This window comes from Sebastes fasciatus, chromosome 12 (assembly GCF_043250625.1).
Source record: "Sebastes fasciatus isolate fSebFas1 chromosome 12, fSebFas1.pri, whole genome shotgun sequence".
Taxonomy (NCBI): Eukaryota; Metazoa; Chordata; class Actinopteri; order Perciformes; family Sebastidae; genus Sebastes; species Sebastes fasciatus.
Window position 1 is genome coordinate 4,688,643 of NC_133806.1, and position 17,001 is coordinate 4,705,643.

General features: G+C 41.7%; 2 protein-coding genes across 3 annotated transcripts in view; one reads left to right on the plus strand and one right to left on the minus strand.

Annotated features, from left to right (window-relative positions):
* afp4 (antifreeze protein type IV) overlaps positions 1-17,001 on the minus strand; it is a 69,729-nt gene that overhangs the window by 39,196 nt on the left and 13,532 nt on the right. The window lies entirely within an intron of this gene.
* The window catches only part of otud7b (OTU deubiquitinase 7B), a 43,978-nt gene that overhangs the window by 16,779 nt on the left and 10,198 nt on the right, over positions 1-17,001 (plus strand). For both annotated transcript variants that reach the window (XM_074652711.1, XM_074652712.1), the window contains exons 2-8: positions 10,335-10,575; positions 11,474-11,644; positions 11,822-12,052; positions 13,229-13,330; positions 13,660-13,787; positions 15,513-15,619; positions 16,322-16,449. In XM_074652711.1, coding sequence (XP_074508812.1) covers positions 10,491-10,575; positions 11,474-11,644; positions 11,822-12,052; positions 13,229-13,330; positions 13,660-13,787; positions 15,513-15,619; positions 16,322-16,449 — 952 coding nt within the window. In that variant the 5' untranslated portion in view covers positions 10,335-10,490. The remainder of the gene's footprint in view (positions 1-10,334; positions 10,576-11,473; positions 11,645-11,821; positions 12,053-13,228; positions 13,331-13,659; positions 13,788-15,512; positions 15,620-16,321; positions 16,450-17,001) is intronic.

A 17,001-nucleotide genomic window follows, 5' to 3' on the forward strand; every position in this document is an offset into this window, starting at 1 on the left:
AAATGGGCTTTGCCTTGTGGGTATTTCATTTAGACTATTTATGTATTGAATTACCAGAAAACAAACTATATCGTGATATGCTATATCATTATCGAGTTATGAAATGACTTATATCAGGATACAAGATTTTGGCCATATCGCCAAGCCCTATTTACAGCATTTAGAGTAACAGAAATAACTATAAATAAAATGGTATTACCTTAGTAATGATAGCAGGGTTAGTTGCTTTCGTGTTTATTTCTTGTGGTTTTCATGCTGCCTGATAATCGGGCTGAACTGACTGAATTTACTTTTTGCTAAAAGAAAAATCAGACATGTGGATTGTGATTCAGATGTCTGGAACCAGACTTTGTTGCAGGTCTTCTAAAAATGTCTTGCTGGTGTATTACTGCTTGGTTAGATGTCTGATTCACCGTATGGCACGTGGTTTTATACACATCTCGTTTTGTCACTGGTCAATGTCTTCGTCTTTAGGATGTAATTGCCATTTTTAACTAAGTCATTTAGATCTCACTTGTCTTTTCTGTCAGGCTAGAGAATCAGGCTTGTTGAAGAGGATGATGCCGTTAAACTCAAACCAGTTCAGCTGCTTATTGTTCAAAAACAACATTAGGATATGGCTGTACTCCACTGTTTCTCCTGGCGTAGATGTAGTTAACATCTCAAATGTGAGGGCAGGCATTCCATAAGAAGACCATAAACATGTTTCCTTCCTAAATGATCTAAGGGCTAGCAAAACAAACTTGTGTCCCCAGTCCCAGCAGTAAATTGACCCTCTCAGCCCACCGAGGGGCTGACGCAGTGGGCTGTGGTGACCTCTCCGTCTCCCTCAGTGATCCAGGCCATTCTCCCAGCCCTCAGCTCAGCACCCACGTGTTGTCAGCAGCTCCTGTTACGTAAGCCCTCCTGCCAGACAAAAGCTCAGCCATCCCAGACACAAATCACTGGCCGCCCCATGTTGGCAGCAGCGCTGTTAATGTTAGCCAGTATTCCACACAGGGTCTTTCTTGTATAGATTTTTTTTTTGCTGGTTGCCAAATTTTAAATGTTGGCCACCAAATATAAAACTCAGATTTTGCCGTCACGAAATATAATTTATAATGTATTTGTTTGATCTCCATGTGTCATTGCTGTTAGACTGCCTTGACTTACAGTACAGTGCTGTACTGTAAAAAAAAAAAAAGGTTTCACAATACATACACCTCACAATTTATCTTGCATTTGATGAACTCCATAAACTTGTAGCCTCCCACGCTTTCACTGTTGTTTCGTGCCATAAAAGGTTATAAGTTGATAATAATGCATTAACGCAAATTTGTTTCAACGCCACTAATTTCTTTAACGCATTAACACAACTTGCAATTTTTTGGTTGTAGCTGGCTCAATTTTAGCTAGAGTGAAGATACTGGCATAATATGAAACTATAAAACCTAAGGAATCCATTGGTACCAACCATGCTCATAGTAGCTTGTTGGGAAGGAGGTTAAATAACGCTCCAAACTTACGCTAAATTTTGATGAAGAAAAACTGGCGGCATGGTCATTTTCCCTTGGCCTCTGATGTCAAGATCTGTGAATGTAAATGGGTTCTATGGGTACCCACGAGTCTCCTCTTTACAGACATGCCCACTTTATGATAATCACATGCAGTTTGGGGCAAGTCATAGTCAAGTCAGCACACTGACACACTGACAGCTGTTGTTGCCTGTTGGGCTGCAGTTTGCCATGTTGTGAGTTGAGCATATTTTTTATGCTAAATGCAGTACCTGTTAGGGTTTCTGAACAATATTTGTCATTGTTTTGGGTTGTTCATTGATTTCCAATAATAAATATATACATACATTTGCATAAAGCAAGCTCCAATGTTGACAAGAGTGTTAAACACTTGACAAATCTCCCTTTAAGGTACATTGTGAACAGATAAAAAAATGCGGGATTAATTTGCGATTCACAATCGCGATTACCTGTGGACAATCATGCGATTAATCGCGATTAAATATTTGAATCGATTGACAGCCCCAGTTCTGACTAATCCACCATTGTTTAAGTCTGTCTTATGTCTTTTGTTATATTACACCAATTTAAAAAAAGGTTTCACAAAATAGGAAGTAACTGGAACCAAGACACATACAGGAGTAGCAACCTTCCTTAATAATGCTTGACTCATGTACTGTAGGCTAATCTGACTTGCTAATATGCTCTCAAATCTGATCCAATAAATGAATAATAATAGAAATGACATGTCCTCTAGTGTGTATACAGATTGATTAAAACTATTTTTAATTTTTTTTATAAATATAGGACTTTAAATGTCCCTTAGGTGTGAATGTGAGCGTGAATGGTTGTCTGTCTCTATGTGTCAGCCCTGTGATAGTCTGGCGACCTGTCCAGGGTGTACCCTGCCTTGACCCCGAATGGGATAAGCGGTTACAGATAATGGATGGATAAAGGATGGATGGATGGATATAAAAATAAGTTATTTTTTTTGTGCTTTTCAAGGAGAGCCATGTGACATTATATGAGGCGCATCAGAGTGGGTTGACAGGAATGGCTGATGTTAGAGGCCCAGAGTGACAACAGCCAGCCTATTGTTGCTCTGTGTTGGTACTTTCTGTCCACAGCCCTCCACTTTTATCGCCCTGTTCACAGTGCCTTGTGTTGTCGGTGCCAGTTTTTGCAGTCAATAGGCCAAATAACAGTGTTTCTCAGAATAATCAAACCAATAAATGACCTTTTATGGGAAGCTATTAAGTAAACAAACAAGACACATACACACATAGCACCCTGAGGTCCAGGCAGAGGCTGGATTCCGCAGAAGGCTGTCAGACCAATAATCATTTATACAGATAATCATTGGTACTGCACTGATTTTCCAGCATTGCTAGGAACAGTTTGTGACAATTAGGGGTATCTATTGGCAGAAATGGAATATAATATTATTAAGTATGTTTTCTTTAGTGTATAATCACCTGAAAATAAGACTCGTTGTGTTTTTGTTAGCTCAGAATGAGCCGTTTATATCTACTTAGGGTGTAAGAAATCGATACTGTATCGATTCTCAAAAACACTATCGATTTTCACTCAGTCAATACTATATTTCATTTGCAAAGAGATGTGCCCTCTCAAAGTAGTGCTATGATGTTGGATGTTACAGGGACTGTGATAAAATCCCACTGTTCTGATTGCATAAAAAGTTAACTTTTATTCACTCAGATTTGATCAAAATCACAATATATCGCCTTGCTTACTGTATCGCAATATATTGAATCGTAACCCCTGTATCATGATATGTATCGTATTGCCAGATTCTTACTAATCCACAGTTCTAATTTATACATACGGAGCGCGTTCTCTTCATGGAGTCATGTTTCTACAGTAGCCCACAACGGATAACCAAACATCACTGGCTCTAGATAGGGCCAGTCGCATTTTCACGTTTTAGGTTCTCCTACACGCTTGGCACACGTGAGAAGTTTCAGTTGGTTGCAATCTGCAACCTAAACGCTAAATGCCACCACATCCTACACACTGCACCTTTAAACCAAACATAGTATTTCATTACATAATTACTAAAAAAAAGGTTAATTACGGTTTTACCTCTGCAGCCATGCTCTCTGCTCGGTCTGCACTCTGTGCACTCTCTTTCCTTCGTTTTTGTTTCTTTATAGTGGGAAGGTTAAACAACTAAATGTAAATGACCTTAAATTCTCACCCCTAATATTAACAATCCCTAATCCCTATCACCTCTCCACCAAAGCCAGGTGACATCCAACCTGTGTTCAACCCAGGTCAGGATGAGCTTTGACCCTTTTAGATCACCCTCCAAAGCGACAATAGCTCTGTGTAAATAAAACACAGGCTCCTCATTCATGTAAATAAGAGTACTGCACTGCTGTTCATTGGTACCGTAGGCTCTGGCAAAAGAAAAGCAGGTCAGTCCGATACAAAAGTTGATCCTAGCTCAGCTTTTGCTGCAGCGCATTGCACCACAGACAAACATAGTGCGGTGCCTAATCAAACATGTGCACGTGCATACTGTATTAGACGTGATACCTTATAGTATGTCCTTGTATAACATCATGCCCATTATACTGTTTACTGAGGCAGAGGACAAATTGATGGCTGCCTTGATAACTTTCTACTTTAAAGGCATAATGAGGCGGCTTTGTCGGTTGCATTTCGTAAACGCAACATTCAAAGCCAACCCCAGCTTCACTCTGGTTTTTGGAACAAGGTTTGTCCGCTTGGTGTTTCTCCTCGCTTGTGGCGCTGTGTCCCCCATTTTCGTAGCTTCCTCTTGGATGCGTGCTTACGATCTGGCACCTGGTCAGGTTGATGCCCAGAAACGTCCAATCCACACATTGTCTTTTTAGGAAAATCCTCATTGTGTCTTTTTAAATTGTAAAATCCTGCTTTAGAGGAGTATAAATAAAGATGCTCTCTAACAAAGATAATGCATTACAAGCTCCACCAATGGTTTAAAATGGCATATACTTCCTGTCTCCTAATTGGGCGTGGTCATGGCGTGTTAGCCTCTAAGGAGGGTGGAAAGAGGAGATGTCACGCGTCATCAACGCGTCATATCTTTGGGGTACAACACATGCGCAGTAAAATCTGGTCAGCACTCGCCAAAATTGAGCCAATCGCAACGCACTACCGCAGCTCCAGTTACACTGTGCATGTGTTATACCCCATCCCCAAGACTTGTGTCCGCCCGTGTCCCAGTCTCTTTCAATAGGCCTTGGTTCGCCTCTTCCCCCCATTACCCTTCCTCGTTTGGAAGTGTTGTTTCCGTTGTGTGAATGGATGAAAGCAGATTGTGATATGTTTGCAAAATGTATTTATTTTTTTCTTTTGCTAACATTAGATATTTACGCAGTTAACAGCCATATTGAACATTACGAAAATTAGTTAGCTAGGGCGTTAGCGGACGTTGGTTGCCAGATCTCGCGAGAGTGTGTTACTGAGACAGAGAAACAAAGATAAATTTCTCCTGATTTGTCTGTCTGAAAAATGCCATTTTGGCATCAGATAGTTTGGAGGATATGTAAGTAAGTAAGTAAGTAAGTAAAGCTTTATTTATATAGCACCTTTTAAAACACACCGTTGCAAAATGTTTCACACACAATATGTGGCTTTTGACAAATGGGTCCTGTATTTTCTTTGGGACTATGGGGCGAAAGAATCGGTCATAATCTGTGTTCGCATTCACTTCTCCCATTGGAGTTAATAGACTCAGGACATGTCGCTTGTGTCCCAAAGGGGCGGCGCAGTGGCGAAACCCCTCGGTCCAGCTTCAGTCTGGGTCTCATTCACATGAACGGAGGAAGGGAAATTACTCTGGATACAGCGATTAGTGCATTTTACAACTTTTAAGACGTAATGATTAAAATATGGGCTATTCAAGTGTTCACACTGGGAAGTTGATTCAACTCAACCCAAATGTAAGTCTAAGGGGAAAAAGTATTTTTGGGCCCAATGGCATCACGTGACACGGAAGTCGTAGATCCGCCACTACGAAAACTGGCATCAACAACCGGCGCTCTTCCTGGGGGCTTGGTGCTGTCTCCTATCTGAACGGTCTCCGGTATAAACATCTTTTTTTTTTAGTCTGATAAATTGAACTTCCTGCACTGGTTCATATTACATCTTGTCTTGGTACCTATAGCAACACGCTCACTCCAACACACCCCTGGTGTTTTTTGATGAAGTGCTATTATCGGTCAGAACACGGTCTAACCCACACCTCTGTGTTGGTCTGAATGGGGTCTGAGTCTGTTTCGATACCCCTGTGGTTTTAAATGGTTAACTGGCCACAGTCTCACATCTCGAAGTTGTGTGTATGTGATCAGTAGACCTGAGTATCGCAGAATTGACAAGAATGTTAGGAGACCCTGCAGGGGAGGCTGCTGAATGCCTGACTTTTACAGAGAACGCTCTAGAAATACTCTGCTGGCTGAGAAAGGCCTTTTGTACTGAAGTCTGTTCCTCCCCTGCGTGCCTGTGTGGCTTTTACTGTAATAATGATGGAGAAACTGAGGGAGGTAGGGAGAGCGTGCAGCGAGAGAACGATGGAGAGGTGCAAGAAGAGTAAACTCGTGACTCATCAGGCGCAGTGGAAAAGAGTTCACTGAGTCAGAGAGATGAGGCAGGAACATTGGGTGGTGGATGAGCCATGGGACGGATGGGAATAGATGACTGTAGGTAGATAAAAAAAAAAAAAGTCCGGCAAAACTGGATCAGGCAGTTTATGAACTTAAAGGCAGCATAATGACTGGATAGTTTTACTATTGTGTGCACAGCAGTTTTGTTATTGGAATACCCAGAGAACATTGTCATTGTTTCTGCTCTGACTACATGTTGGATGCTGTATTTCAACCATAAAAGGGCAGCACAATATATTCTTCACATCTATAAAACTGATACACACGATTGTTGATAATTCTCACAATGTCAAGTAAGAAAAGGATACTGTAGCTGAGATTTGCATTAAGTGTTGCAGCCCTAACATGCTTGTTGACCTGCAAGGTTGAGCCCAGCAGCAAAGCTACACTTCCGCCATTTTGGACTGAAAGCGACTACCAGACGCCAATAAACGTCTGCCTACAAACTGTCGTATACAAAGTAAATCAAAAAGATTTCTATTCAGAAAATCAAAAATCAGAACACAGACCATGGATGTATAAGAGGTTGTGTCCTGTGCTTTTGCGCTGCGTGTTAGTAAATAACCTACAACTACATTAAATTCTGTTGATGTCATGCTACTAGCACTACTAGCTACTGGCTGATAGCCGGTTGTTTGGGAACAGAGACGTTAATACATCCACCACGGTACAGGCTTACAGCATACAGCCCATGGGTGTATTAAAAGATCATAAAAAGTGATGACTTACAGCCAATATATCCATTATTACAGCTGCATACAGCTAGCAGGAAGCTGGCAGAACCGGATATGTCATATGAGCGTGCAGGGCGGTGCGGTCCCGTGGGTTTGATGCACCTTCATTATGCAGAGGAAAATAACTCTGAATTTGGCTATTTTACAACTTTTAGGACATAATAATTTAAATGAGGACTATTTAAGTGTTCGTACTGGGAAGTTGATTTACCTAAAAAAAATATCCTCTGATTTACAGTACTCTAGTATCGATTTAGGACCACTTTAGGACAAAGGGAGAACATGTTTCTTTTTTTGATAACATTGAAATTAAAGTTAGGCTCTGCTGTCGGCCTCCTGACTCATTAAAAAAAAAGTTGGAGAGAAAAGGAGAGCGAGAGATCGCAGGGGCCGAGCGGGGAAGTTAGAAAAGACAGCGTTGCTATGAATGAGAGAAAGAAAGTTATTTTCTGATTGTTTCACGGCAGTTACGTTCTAAAGCACAAATAAATAACCATCAAACGCTGAACAGATTATTTAATGTGTAGACAGACGCTCTTTGTTTAATTTTCTTCCTCCGTCCAACGTGCATCAGTAAATATATACAGCAGAAAATATTGTCGCAGAACTGCAGGCTGCAGAGTGCGTTTACCCCTGTGACGACCAGCAGCCCTCGTTCCATGTCATGCTGCTTTTTCATACATCAGCGGACTAATTTGCCTACTTTTCACAGGTCTTTAGACCACAGTGGAAACACAGACAACAGTGGGCTGAAGGAACCCCTTTTAATTCCTGGAAAAATAGTTCCAGGAACTAAAAGCTCCGGGAACTTTTGGTGGAAACCCGGCTTAAAAAGTATACTAACCTAGCAAAGTGCTGTGGAAGGACAAATGTTACAGAACAAGGCTTGTAACTGTCTGAATGGGGTTCAAAGCACTGCTGAAAGTGTATGTACGCTCAGAATATCTTTCCTGGTAAAATAAAGGCTTTTAGCTTGGCTTGGCCCCAAAAGCACATCTTTTTAGCCGGAGCTACTTTGATTCCTGCCTTGTGTCTGGCCGTGCATCGATTGCCCTCTGCATCCTTTGTGTCAACTCAACGGCCCATTGATGCTGACTTGTTTTTTCTCTCAGTCTTGATAATGTTTCTGTATTGATTTCAGTGCCCAACTGATGCGGGTCCTTTGGAGCTGCCATTGAAATTTGAAGAGTAAAATCGTCCAATTGATTTTAAAGGGGCCTCTTCGAAGGAGTACTGTTTCCTCATAGCGCACTGCTCAAACAAATGTCACTTTGAGGTCCATTTACTTACCTACCCCATTTGAAATATAATGTTTCTATACTTTTATAGAAATCTAAAACCATAGTTAAAGCAGCAATGGGTAGAAATATTAAAAAAAGTTATTTTTATGAAACGGTCACGCAATCCTGACATTAGTGCATGAGACAGGTAATCTGAAAAAAATAATTTGTCTCTGTGTCCTCCGGTGCTCCTAATGGCATCTGCAGGATTTCATACACCGGAGGAAAACAAGCAGTCAGAGATGATCTGAGGTCTGCTGTCCAGCTGCCATCTATGAGAGCCGGCTGTCAATCACTCGCGAACTCCGACCAAACGGTCAAACTAGGCAGCGCTGATCAAATATGAATCAATATTCTGTTACTGTAATGCCTATTTCTCTCCTCAAATGTTATCTGAAACATCTTGTAGTGTACTGTTTAGCTGTGAAATGAGAAAGTTTGTGACCCGGCAGCCATGTTGAAATCTCTTGAGGAAATACCAAGCACAGCATATATTTTTTAAAGCCTGAAAACAGAGCCAAGAGGAAGAGCAGAAGTCTAGTTATCTCTCAGAACACTTGAATTACAATATGCTGAAAGGTTATTATGGAATTTTTGCCCAGAGATGACAAAAAATTACTGCATACTGAATCTTTAATTATGATGATGTGATCAAAAATCCCAATTTCTGCCAGCTAAAAATACAGGCAAATATTGGCATGTCATATCAGCTTCCGACATTATTAATCTCCAATGGCTTTACAGTGACAACAGACTTTATCTTGGCTGTTTGCTGAACACTTCACTTGCTTTGTCTTCCACATGGTTCAAGTGTTTCTGCTCAGACCCTTCATGATCTGTTTCTCTGGCAGAGACAAAATCTTGTCTTGTTTACATATTCAACAGGTCATATCTGAAGGCGGTAATCATGCACATTGGTCTCAAGTCCAGGTTTTGAAACGGTCACGTCTTTAAGTGATGGATCCTGACAGCGTTTCTGAATTCATAACAGCTCATTTTAAAATAAAGTGTTCAAAAACAGGATGAAGACTGAAACCACACAGTAACGTTGCCCACATGACAAACATCACACTCCTGACAGCAGCTACCCCACACATGTTGTCATGCGAATCTGAGCAACCAGTTTGTGAGACCTGTTCACTTTGTGTGCCACAGCTGTTTGTCTTCTTGGGTTTACTGCAAAGGTGTCAAGTTCAAAAGCAACCAGGTCACGACAGGCTTGCATTTGAAAAGGTGTTGAGCAGCAGGGTCATTATATCAATGTGTGTGCCTCTCATCACGGTTGTAAGCATTCAAGCTCTAACGATCCTTTCCTCTTTTTGTAAACTCACTTCTGATGAGTTTATACTTAGGATGTCCATAATTAACCGTTTAAACCGTTAACCGACATTAAGCATTTTAACTGATTAACGCTATCGGTTAAAACGGTTAAAAGAAATGTTAATAATTAACCTAAAAGCTGAGCGGCTCAGAGTAGCGGCTCGTCACTTCAAGGAGAAAAGCTGGTCCACCTTAAAAGCCCACCTTAAGAGGCGGATCCGGAGTTGCAGGATACAGGAAGTCGACTCCAATCTCTGGCTCGCTTGAGCGGAACGGAGGAGTTGTAGTTTCGTAGCATTTATTCACCAAAAAATAAACTGTACACACACTGCTACACCTACGTTCACAGCTAGAACGCCACCAACAACCTCACACTCACAGCCAACACATACACGGTCTGTTGGAAACTCGCTAAAGTTACGCAGACTGCGTGTGCGGCGGCGAGCACGAAGCCTCCGGCAATGCTAGAGCTGCTAACATAGCCGAAATACACACTGTTTGTTGGCCTCTCGCTAAAGTTACGCTGGGCAGACACACAGCTGACAACCTGCTAAACTAAACTAAATGTGCAGTGGAGACTTTTACTGGGAAAGTGGCTGCATGTCCGCGACACTACACGCAGCATTGGAGCTGCTAAGTTAACGCTCCCGGACGGTGAACTGGGGATTCCCGTCAACGAATATCTGTTGTGTCCTGCAGCTGGTACGAGGCACAAATCTTGTCGGTTAACGGTTAATAATCGGTTAACAAGGGTCATTTATCAGTTAAGAACATTTTTCAAAATGAGCATCCCTAGTTTAAACCTGCAGGTTTAATCTGATCTTCTTCTCTTTTCAGGTGTGGCAGGTGGAGTAGCACAAGGCAGAGGACTGCCTCCCACCCCACCCCTCTCCTTGCTGCCCCGTCAGGGAGTACGTGTTTTTTTTTTTTTTGGTTTTGTTTATTATTTTTTCTGCCCGGATACAACCCGCAACCTGGTGAATTCATGATCACATGACCGTGGATATGGACGCAGTCCTGTCCGACTTTGTCCGTTCCACTGGAGCTGAACCAGGATTGGCCAGAGATCTGCTAGAGGGTGAGTCGCAGATTATTTCATTAAACCACCAGTCTTGAAAACATGTTTATAATTTTATTAATCATTGCTATACATCAAATGTTTTCAGAATCATCTTGTAGTGTACTGTTTAGCTGTAAAATGAGAAAGTTTGTGACCCGGCAGCCATGTTGAGATCAGTTGAGGAAACACCAAGCACCGCCCACCGGAGCAAACTTTCTCATTTCTAGATTTTTTTAAAGCCTGAAAACAGAGCCATGAGGAGGTGCAGAAGTTTCGTTTTCTCTCAGAACACTTGAATTACAATATGCTGAAAGGTTATTATGGAATTTTTGCCCAACGACGCCAAAAATATTAAGCCTACTGCAGGTTTAAGTTACACTTTGATCCCTTGTTTTTATTCTTTAATGTATACCTTGCTGCTTCCATCCCTTATACAATAAAACTAAGAAAAAACAAGGGGGGTGTAGGGGGTTGTGTAAAGTTGACAGCTGGTGATGTTCTGAGCAGCAGCCAGATTGACCGCTGTCTCAGTCAGTGCTTCTGGCTTGTTACTGTTAATTACGCTATCATACACCAACAGAAGGAAGGTATATCTGGAGTCAACAGGGCTCCTGTTGCCTAGCAGCACCACAAGTTGCAGATAAGAATATGGGTTAAAAATGTAATGCAATGCAGTGAACAGCAGCAAGCCAGCGAGCCGAGACGGGCTCCAAATTCTGATATTTACCCAAGCGAAGGAATGTGCCAGTGGCCTTTACATAAGATAAGACAGTTTACGGTTGCATTGACTTGCGGTAAACATTTAAACTCATTAAGGATGTGTCATTTGCTCGACATGGAAACAAGATTCAGGTTGTCACGCTGGACTTGGTGGCTCAGACTGATGTTGCTCCTATATCTCTCTCTGTGTCTGTAGGCAAGAACTGGGATTTCACTGCTGCCCTCAGTGACTTTGAGCAGCTGCGACAGGTGCATGCTGGGAACCTGACGTATTCATTCGCAGAGGACAGGACGTATCTGCCACCCGAAAAGGAGATGGCCAGGGTAGGGCGACCCGTACTCCACCGCCAAGATGAGGTGGTGCAAGGTGAGGCCACCAGCAAGTGAGATGGTTTGGTACACCAGTTTACACTGCTGGGCTCAGAAAGCATTAAAGGAGAACACAAAAGCAGGCCCAGACAATTATCAGTAAGAGCTAACATAGTTTGTAAAAAATATACTCATAAACCACCTTTTCTCCACATCCTCTGCCGTTGTCTTTTAGCCGCTACAGAAAAGCGTCTGTCGAGGGGCATTTCCCACGCCAGTTCAACCATCGTGTCGCTGGCCCGCTCCCACGTCTCAAGCACTGGAGGTAGCAGTACCGAGCCACTTCTGGACACGCCCCTGTGCACTTTCCAACTACCAGACCTCACCGTGTACCGGGACGACTTCCGTGGCTTCATCGAGAGGGACCTTATTGAGCAGTCGATGATGGTGGCCTTGGAGCATGCTGGTGAGAAGAACTGAACACTGGGGGTGGGGAGGAACATAGATACAGCATAGTATCGCAATATTTTGCGTGGCAATATTGTATTGATACACAAACGTAGAAGATACTGGTATCATAAGAAGAAGAATAAATAAATAACGCTCCAAAGTTACGCTAACTTTTGGTGAGAAAAAACTGACATGGCCATTTTCAAAGAGGTTCCTTGACCTCTGACCTCAAGATATGTGAATATAAACTCTGAGATGAACAGTTGAAAACTGTATCTTGTTAGATAAAACAGATGTTGACAAACTGTATAATTTACAGTTGAAAAAAGGTAATAAATATTAATAACAATATTTTGCAATATATCTTATCGCTAAATGTTTTAAATCGCAATAAGATCGTATCGTGACTTAAGTATCGTGATAATATCGTATCATGGGGCTTCTGGTGATTCCCACCCCAACTGAACACCAACCCACATATGAGATTTTAGGATTTGCAGGAAACAGAAAGAGCTGTTTTTTTGTTACATGACATTGCATGCCTTCTCAATAGATGCAGAGCTACTGAGCACAGCTACTACACTGAAATATTTACAGTGGATTCACATCACTGTAAAGCTTCAACCTCGGCACATAGCACATAATCCTGTTTATACACATCATATTGTTTAACACATCCATATTTATCACTCCACAAATCAGAAAATCCTATCAACAGCCATAAAAACATAAGTTTTGCCATGTTTTTAAGGGAAAAGTATTCTATAAATCAGGCTATGAATGATATATGAATGATTGAATAAGTACTACTGATGTAGAGATTTCTGGCTCATTGGTTTCATACTAAGATTTCGGACATACTAAAATATCTCACATACCGTTTTAGTGAACTAAATAGCATGTTAGTGTGGGTTTTCGGATGCAACCCAACACATTTAGGATGTTTATGTTTAAAACTGTGAAACGGTCTAAATATTGTAAATTTGTGACATCACAAAATCACAGAAATTCTGACAGCTTGTTCAAAGGCACAGTTTCTGAATACGGGCTGTGTGTATTTCTCCGTGGATTGAGCGTTTCGATACTTTCACAGTATTTATATAGGACTTAAACCTGCTTTATAATAAAAAATACATGAAAATCTCACTTTTTTACGATATGGGACCTTTAAGTTTTCCTTATTTGCCCGCAGGGCGACTGAACTGGTGGACGAAAGTGGTTTCAAACTGTCAGAATCTGCTGCCTCTGGCAACAAGCGGAGATGGAAATTGCCTATTACACGCCGCCTCGCTCGGTGAGTATCACAGACCTTTCAAACAAGACCCCAGTACTGTGCAGGTTCACACCCCATTAGCATTCATTGAGAGGGCTTCATTGTTGGTTTAAGCACTAATTGCATTTTACAACATTGCAGAGCACATTCACTTAGTGTTTGTGGCCCACTTAGGAGCCCTAGCACAGAAAATTAATAATGTCCTGACTAATGTGCAGGCGTTGTTCGAGCCCTCGTTGTGCTCCCGGATAGTAGATGTGAAAGTAATATTCACATGCTTAACCTGTGCTTTTGGTTTACAGTTTACAGATGAGAGAATTTGTGTCTTTTAAACATGTTTTCTAATGCAGGTATGTGGGGTTTTCATGACCGGGACCTGATGCTACGGAAGTCTCTGTATGCGCTGATGGATCACGGGCTGGAGAGAGAGGCACTGAAGCGCAGGTGGAGGTGGCAGCAGACCCAGCAGAACAAAGAGGTCTGTTATAGAGGCTGCACATTTCTCTAGGCCAATTTTGTAACTCTGTGATGACTGTATGATGGGAGTTGTAGTCTAAAGCACGGAGAAGCTTGTGAACTTCACCATGTTGCTTGTTTGACTCATTTGACCAAATTGGGAAAAATATACAAGGACAATGGACAAGTAAAATCCATCACATGCTTCCTGTACCAGCATGTCTGCCTGCAGCTGCTCGCACGTCTGCAAAAGAACATTTGAAATGCCAAAATGCACACAGCTCACCATTGTTTATTAGTTTTCTGTGTTCAATGCAGTCTCAGCTCTTTCAAAACACAGTTGCAACATGAAACAACACCAGAGACAGACAGGACAACATTGGCTTGCTGTAACCTTTGTTCCGTTCTGAATAGGGATGCTCATTTTGAAAAATGTTCTTAGCCGATAATCGACCCTCGTTAACCGATTATTAACCGTTAACCGACAAGATTTGTGCCTCGTATCAGCTGCAGGAGCACAACAGATATTCGTTGACGGGAGTCCCCAGATCACCCGTCCGGGAGCGTTAACTTAGCAGCTACGATGCTGCGTGTAGTGTTGCAGACATGCAGCCACTTTCCCTGAAAAAGTCTCCACCGCACATTTAGTTTAGTTTAGCAGGGTGTCAGCTGTGTAATACCAAAGTTACCCTTTAACACCTCTTTGAGGAAACAACAAACAGAAAAGAACATTATGGGCTTTATAAAAGTGGGCTTTATGGCAGAACAGTTGTATTGGACTGCATTAGATTATACAGGTGTACCTAATAAAGTGGCTACCGAGTGTGTATGTGTGTGTATAGGTACTACAACTGTTGTAACAACAAATCATTTCAAAGTTTGCACTTGGCAGGATTAAAATATCAAAACCACTTCCATATAGTCAACACGGATTTCCTTCTCTTTGTCAACAACGTCCTCCTCTTAGGAGGGTAACACCAGTTCGTTCACTGTTGATTTTTCTTATTTCTCATGCTAATGACCTTATCAAATACAAACAGTGGTTTTAAGATTGTTTTATCATTACCTTAGTGTTTAACTATATTATCTGTAAGTACTGGTATCTCCACCTATTCATACTCTATATCAAAACCCCCAGAAAGGGACTGTTTGAGTTGTGTATGCACTGCACTTTACTTCAACACTCTACAAAGGCAGAAAGAGGATCTTATACAGAACACACTGACTCTCCTCCCCGTGAAAGCAAGCGTAGCAGCACACTGAGTATGTTGTCCAAAGTGGCTGCAGACAGCGTGCAGACACCCACAGATGAGATGCCACACGAATGACTGCCTAATGTTCAGCCATTCTTCGACAGCTACCACAGAGGTGTCCTGAAGTAAATCACTTCAACCCAAAAATTGCTCTAGAGGAGTTGCACAGTGGCCAGCGGTAGAGGACTAAGGCTGCACTGGGATGCCTTCTTTGTGTGAATGTACTGTGTAGGTGAATAGGGTCATTGATTCTGAGGGAAAAAGCATATTAAAGAGCGGTTTCCTTCTGTCCATATATGGAGGTTAAAACATGATATTGGTGAGGATTCTGTCACCACTGTTGTAAAGAGGCTAGTTAAATTTCTTTCCTCAGTTGTCAGTATGTAACCTTGTGGTAAGACGCCATAACGTCAGTGCATGCTTTTGTGACATTTGACACTCCCTCTCTAAATGGCAAATGCGTGTGTGTGTGTGTGTCCTTCCTTTCTCCTCAGTCCGGTCTGGTGTACACAGAGGAGGAGTGGCAGAAAGAGTGGAATGAACTGTTGAAGCTCGCCTCCAGTGAGCCGAGAATACACTACAGCACCAACGGCACCAACGGGTAAGGTCCGGCTCGGACAATGCAGGGACTGTGTTAACCCAACGCACACTTAGTCACACTCATGTTTTTATTCATGAACAAACAGCTGAACGCTCACAGTCAGAACTGAGTGGCTGGACCTCATTTTACTCAATCTGCTATTTATTGTAACAAGCACAAGTTCAAAGGGGTTAGATATACAGACAAAGCTCTGCAATACAAACTCTTAGTTTTAAAGGGATAGTTTGGGTGTTTTCAAGTGGGGTTGTTTGAGGTACTTATCCACAGTCAGTGTATATACCTACAGTAGAGGATGGTCGGCACACCCCCACTTTGGAGAAACAGACAGGATATACCGCACGGAAGCAAAGTGATGTACTGCTGTGGACGGGGGCAGCAGCAAAACATATTTTAGACACCTAAAAGAAAGGCTCACCTGAAAAAAAATCAATATCAGTTTAAGTGTACGGTGTATTTTGAATGTGAACTGACTATAGATAAGTACCTCATACAAACCCCACTTCAAAACACCCAAACTATCCCTTTAATGTGGTTTCTCCTTTTATATGTTTATGAATTGTGGCCCACCAAAAAGTCTACAATTCACATTTGTTTGTTATTATTAGTCATAAGGAATCCATCCAAACTTTGATCTCTGGTTTTGCAACAGTATGAATAATTGTTTCTGTTAACCAAAGGTTGTGTTGTTGTTGTTGTCTTCAGGACGGAGTCCTCAGATGAACCGGTGTACGAAAGTTTAGAGGAGTTTCACGTTTTTGTCTTGGCCCACGTCCTCAGGAGACCAATAGTGGTGGTGGCCGACACCATGCTGAGGGACTCTGGAGGGGAGGGTAAATACGCCTGAAGCCTTGCATTGCTAATCTATTATGTTCTGTATTTCATAATAATTTCATCATATAACTCGTTCTTTTTGTATCTCAGATAAATTAGGTTTGTCATATACAGAACTTATACTAAAACTTGGCAGAAAATTACTGGGAAGAATTTGATAGAAACAATTTTTGACTACATTGTTAGTGGCTGATGAGCTGCATGACTTGTCCTAATGAAGTAAACCCCACCCATCTGGTATCTCAAAACAAACAATATGAACAACTGTGTGATCCATTTCTGTCACATAAATCAAATGTGCATACACACATAATGTTTAAGCAGCTGGAGCTGAAGCAACAGCCTTAATAGTTTAATAATAATAGTGGCTGATAATTTGCTTTGCACTGTTGAGACACAGTGTTGATTTACAGATATCAGAGTCTTGTTGTGGAATTAATGCACCACTAATTGGCTGAAAATTGGAAGTATATATAAATTAACCTCCAACAAGTGAAATGCTGCTTTGCTTTTTTGATAAAGGTGAACGGTAATTTTTTTAATTTTTGGCT